The sequence below is a fragment of the Neltuma alba genome, unplaced genomic scaffold (assembly GCF_004799145.2).
Source record: "Neltuma alba isolate B1F8T4 unplaced genomic scaffold, ASM479914v2 tig00012763_pilon, whole genome shotgun sequence".
Classification (NCBI taxonomy): Eukaryota; Viridiplantae; Streptophyta; class Magnoliopsida; order Fabales; family Fabaceae; genus Neltuma; species Neltuma alba.
Window position 1 is genome coordinate 121,433 of NW_021637174.1, and position 6,026 is coordinate 127,458.

The 6,026-nt window shown below is 42.3% G+C and overlaps 1 protein-coding gene across 1 annotated transcript; it reads right to left on the minus strand.

Annotated features, from left to right (window-relative positions):
- Window positions 1-777: 777 nt before the first annotated feature.
- On the minus strand, window positions 778-5,422 carry LOC114730761 (protein SUPPRESSOR OF MAX2 1). The gene is made up of 3 exons (XM_028917866.1): window positions 3,389-5,422; window positions 2,764-3,043; window positions 778-2,661 (listed from the first exon to the last, which is right to left on the minus strand). Exons 1-3 carry the CDS (start codon window positions 4,606-4,608, stop codon window positions 1,054-1,056), a joined length of 3,108 nt encoding a protein of 1,035 aa, XP_028773699.1. The 5' UTR covers window positions 4,609-5,422; the 3' UTR covers window positions 778-1,053.
- Between the last annotated feature and the right edge of the window lie 604 nt (window positions 5,423-6,026).

The following is a 6,026-nucleotide window of genomic DNA, read 5'->3' on the forward strand; positions in this document are numbered from 1 at the left end:
CTTGAAGGTTAATGGGTCTTGTATATAAAACCTACTTCATATGTTTATTAATTTTTCTCAAATTAATCGTATTGACAGTTTGTCGATAATAATCAAGTAGGGAAAAGAGAAAAAGAATTAAGAAAGATAGTTATGGTACTTTAAAAAAAATATATCATATTAATTAATTTAACTAGCATCCTTAATCTAGTCAAATTAATTATTTAAATCTTATATTAAGTACTATTTATTTTCTCTATTAATATGAACATACAAGTTATTTTTATTATTGGTATCTCCGTATTTGTTTTCTCAATGAATTATGACGGTTATCCTCCATTAACAATAGAGCTTGATATACTCTGTTTTTTTTTTTGGACCAGAGGCTGAAGGGAAGAACTTGATATACTTGAGAGCACTAGAGAGCAGAGAACACACACACCCTCCCAACCATTGTTTGCATTTTTTTGACAAGCCACAATTGAGTATTAAGTTGAAATGATATGATTTACAATAAGGTCCCAAAAAATTAGTAAATTTTAATAACAAATAAACAGTTGTTATTTACTGTTTTAAAACGTGCTGGTTTCTTATCATTAAAATTTTGGAATACTTATTTTTTTAGTTAGAACTTCATAACAATTCTTTCATTTTCATATCTAATTGTGGTACTTTAAACTGACTAATCTCGAGGGGAAGAAAATGAAGCCACAAGATTGGGAAACATAACAATGCAGCTGGCATACGCGTATCCTCAAAGTAATGAATAAACGCGAAGACAGGAATGCCCCCCCGTCATCTTATTCAAAATCATTATCCGTTTAATTGATAATTAAATACCTATGATGATTATAAAATTACAATAACTTTACGCAAAACTTAACAATTTAATATATCACCTTTTTTTTTCCCTCCTTTTTCTAGAACATCCCTCGAGTTCCCCATTTTTCCCTAACGGTTTTCTCTCTTTCACTGTTATCCTTCTAACCGTCTTTGACTTTACCCCTCCCCCAAAAGTGGCTATTTACATCTCTACCCAGACTAAAAACACATTATTCCCTTCTTGTCCCCGCCTCATTTTCCTTCCGCACCCACCAGTCTCACACTGGTCGGCAGCCTATGTTCCGAGCTCTGAGTATCAGAATCTCCGTCATCTTCAAGCCTGACAACAAAAGATTCCTCGCCATTCATGCTTGATTTCAGCTGATGAAAGCTCGGAACCAAAACTTTCTCTATCCATTCATCTATGCTCGTTTGGCCTAACCACACACCGCCCGTGATCTTTCCCAGCGCCTCCTCTTGGACTTCCAGTGACATCCCACCCCCGAGGATCACAGAAAATCTCTTCGTGATGGTCTCTGAGAAACTCCGGCGAATCAGGCCGAAATCCACCGGCTTGAATACAATGGCATCGTCTACCGCATCCAGCAGGTCGTGGGTTATGGTTGGTGATCTTAGACTATGATGAAGGACTCGGTTCTCTTCGTGATCTACTGTGAGATCACTGGAATTGAGTGATCCATCTGCCCTGTCTTCCTCTGCATCTGCGGTCTCATTTAGATCAAAAGCTAAACCGGCGTTTATCTCCTTCCGGGGTTTTGTGGATCTGTCTTCATCAGAAACCCAACTGGGTCTGCGTTTTGATGTTCTTTTGGATAATGATAGTCGTAATTGCCAATTGCCTTTTGCCAGATTTGTAAGCTTTTCTTCGTCAAGTGAATTGCCAGTGGACAGATATTTGAGGTTTTCGGGCAACCAATTTGCGGTGAGGATGAACAAAACATTGCCCACACTAATTTCACGGCCATAAGAATCAGAGAAGCGACCTCGTTCCATGGCTCGTTTTATGCTCCCACGAAGGACTAAATCTGCTTCATCAATGTCCTCAAGCATGATGACAGAAAACGGATTCCTTCGAATGGCGTCTGCAATTCGATCAAGTGCGGTTTTACCACGACGATGGACATCTGATAATTCTCCATCATCCCCACCTCGTGGTTTAAGAGAGATTATTATTGGATTGGACCCAGAAACCAGCTCGGAAAGAGCTCCTGCCATCTTCTTCTTCCCTACTCTGTCTGGACCCATGAAAAGTAACCATATGTCACCCTTTGAGCCACCACCGCGCCTTTTCCCATTGCCCGTTTTACATTGGGTCACGGTTGTGGCCACAGCAGATGCTGCATCATGCTGCCAACATACCTTGTCAGTGAGACCTTTGAGGAGCTTCTTGAAGGAGTCGGCATCAAGTAGTTTCTTGCTCTGTAATTCACTGAACTTGTCCTGTGACTCAGAAGACATGCAGCCCAAGAAATCCTTTGCTTGCTCTTTGTGATTTTGTTCAGGAGTGTTATCGGCAGACTTTGTTTGCCCAAGGGCAAGATCTGTCGTTACTGGACTTCTGGGGGGAGTGGCTGCCCGTTCCAATGGCTGAATCGGCCTTGGACTTGAGCTCAACTGCAGAGAGCTTTCCAGATTTTTGTTGAGAGGCGATTTGGGTTGAAGTTGGCGCCCCATCAAGTTGGGATTGTACAGACCCACAATTGGGAAAGGAGAGGGAGTCATTCTATCTGAACTGAGGTTTTGTTGCTGATGAAACTTAGGATGTAATTGCAAGCAAGAATCATGCCATTTCTTCTGCAGTTCCTGAGCCTTCTTCTTCACCACTTCTTGGCTATTACTCTATTAGAGACAAATCGAAAATAAACAGTTAAGCCATCTATATCTCCTGAGACCTGCCCAAATAAAGGGAAGCAACAATTGGCTCATTTGATGATGATTTACCTGAGTCTGATCATTGCTTGTTTTAGCATTCTGCAACCATTGTGGAAGTGGTGGCCGAGCAGCCTCGGCTTTGACCTCAGAATCAGATTTCTCAATCTCTTTCACCGTATCTGCCACTTCTTTCTCGCAGCTTTGCATACACTGTGGGCAACAAGTTGGCCTACGAGCGGGATCTACATTCTCCGAGACACGCTTAGGCTGTGTCATTGCAGTTGATGGAAAGCCCTTTAAAGGGGACAAAGACTCCAGCGAGCTACCAAGAATGCCGTTGGTCCCAATCCTACAATCATCAGAAAATGAAAAATGATTACACAGAAATACCATTTTTGTAACGCTAAGGCTTCAGTTTTCACTCAAACAGCATGAATAGAGAGAGAAGCAAGCTAGATGTCGTTCATCCTTCTACATCCTAAACAGAATACATGAGGGTGGATAAATCATTAGAGTACTAACTAACAAGCCTTAAACATCTAAAACTCCAAATTGACCAAGTTTTTGATCAACAAGAATTAAAATTCTGAACAGAATTTACGTGTCAGATGAGATTAAATGAAGAACACTTCATAGTTCCACAAGACCTCGGAAATCTAAGCTTTATTTGAGGTAGAAAAGAAGGAAGAAATACCTCGGAAATATGCCCGGAAGAGGGGCTTTAGTGGTGATAGGCACAGCCTGCAAATCCCAATCATTTTCCATGGAAGGATGATAAACCTGACACCTCAAGTAAGTTTCACAAGTAGCAGTTCCCAACAACCAAAGACGACCTGAAGCACCTTCTCCAAACTTCGTCACCAATCTACCCATCTCTGAAACCGAAGCACGCCCAGCCTCTGTAAGTGCCTGTTGCTGCATATTGCTCAAACCAGAAACTCCGAAATCCACAGATTGCTCAACTAGCCACTTCAGGTTACCCAAATTAACGAGAACAGAACCAGTACTTGAATTCCCCATTCTGGTCTCAATTAAATCTCCCAATTCCTTAATCTTTGCAGGGATTTGAGCTCTATCGGAAGGAAGCTCCTTCTCCAAATAAATCACATGAACACTGGAAAAAGGTCCCTCGCCCAGTTCCTTACTCTCAATTCTCCTCAATAATTCTCTTATCACAGCCTCTGGCTCTGATTCTCCAACTAACACTGGATTCCTCTTCTTGGCTTTCAACAGTATATCGATAATCCGTTTCACTTCTTCACCCCTTTGCTGTCCCAATTGGACGGAACTCCCCTGTTGAAGTCTCGGATTTAGATATAAATTCCGACCTGGTGCCCCTGTCGGAACTGGTGTGACAGCCGTGGGCCGGAATCCCAATCCGATCGGACTTGAATTGACCGCCGGCGATGACGAATTCAGCGACTGTTCAATCGTGGCTTTCACCGCCGGGCTGGAAAAGCTCGCTTCTCTCATGACTCTACTGACGCTGGGGTCATCGAGTATGGATATGATAAGCTGTTCAAGTTCAACTTTCACGGCAAGAAGAGGTTGTTGCTGCTGCTCGGGGCAACCACGGCGTTGGTGAGCTTGAGCTCGCTTCAGCGCAGCCATTAAAGCATTGGAAATCGGAGGCTTCATGTCGGGACTCATGTTCTGAGCCGTCGGTAAGCGCTCTAGCGCGACGCTGAAGCAGAGCTCGAGGGCTCTGCACTGAAGAGGATGAGACGAATTGGGATGCGATTTTATACAGGCCTGGCGAAGGAAGCCAGACGGTGAGGCCAAAAGTGTTGCCGCCACATGAAGCGGCGTCGTCTGGCCATGGTTCCGACGGCCGGCTTCGGCGATCGAATGATTAAGAACACTCGCCGCCTCAGGCGTTAGGGTTTGCTGGATCGTGCTAAGACCGGCTCTCATTTCACAATCAGAATTGTGAAGAATCTAAAGTCTCCGGTCGGGAAAAACCGAAATCAGAGGAAAAATTTATGTGGGAAGACGATAAATAGTTTGTCTGGTATTAAAAAAGGAGGAGGAGAAGAAGAAGAGAAGAAGAAAAGAAGAAGGAACCCGGAAATGAATCTTATGGATTCGGCTTGGCTTTCTGGGGTACTTGACTTTATGGAAAAAGCTACGAATGTGTGAAATTCACACTTCTGAGCTAAAAAGCCCACCAGCCAGAAAACGAGATTAATGGGGGGAGAAGAAGATAACAACATTTCGATAATATAGACAAAATCGCATTTTCAAGGCTGGCAAAACAAATCACGGAGAAGCTTTTACAAACACAAACAAAATCACGAAAGTAATAGCTTATCTCCTTTAGGTTTCTTTCCTATGGGATCTACTTTCCCTCCGCCCAGGCGTGTGACCCCAAAAAACTAGTTGAGAATTCAAAGCGAAAAGGAAACTTCAGATCCCCTCTTTCACAAGATCATCCCCACTGCTTCTCTCTCTCTCTCTCGTTTCTCTACTTTATATCTCTACGTCGGAATAAATGTAGAAATATCGCGAGACAAATCACCGCGGGAAAGGGTAAAGAGAATTGAAGGGTGGTGAAAATTGGAAAAAGGTTAATCCACAGCTAATGGTGTATTATAATTACAGGCGCAAGAAGAACAAAATTTTTTTGGGGGGAAAAAGTAAAAAGGGGCTCTCTTTCCTTGGCAAGAGAAAGAAAGACAGGGAGGATGAGAGAATTTCTAGTGAACAGAGAATTGATTGATGAAAGTACTACCAGTTGCAAGGATTTCTGGAAAAAGCCCTCTGGGCAGAGCAATCTGCTCTCCTTTTTGTGTCATGTTTTCTTTAATTCTTTTATATATAATAAAATATAGTCCACCAATTTATTTTAAAAGAATAAAAGGTAAAGCGGAATTTGTCTCGACTCAACAGATTAGATTGGAGATAATGAAGAGAGAGGGAGAGAGACATGTGGTTTTAGGGAGAGAAAGAGATGTGAAAAGAAGATGATGATGGGAGAGAGAGTGTGTGGTCTTTGGATTGACTCCCTTTTTAATCTCTCACTTGTTTTTTGTTTTGTTTTTTGTTTGCTTAAGATTGTAATGAATTTTTTTTTTTTTTAAAAAAAAAGAGTAGGAGGACGACGCGCGCAGAGGAAGCTGGGGAAGACGGCAAGGGAGAGGAGGGAGATTGAGGAGCACGCGCAGGAGAGACCAGAAGGACAGAGAGAGAGAGAGAGAGTTGCCTTTGAAACCAATATTGTGCTTTTAACACGCAACAGCTGCAAAAGGCATCGCACGACTTTCACCTTTTCATACACAGAACTTACTTTTTAATATTTTTCTCTCTCTTGCTTTTTCTCTAATCTTTGCAGT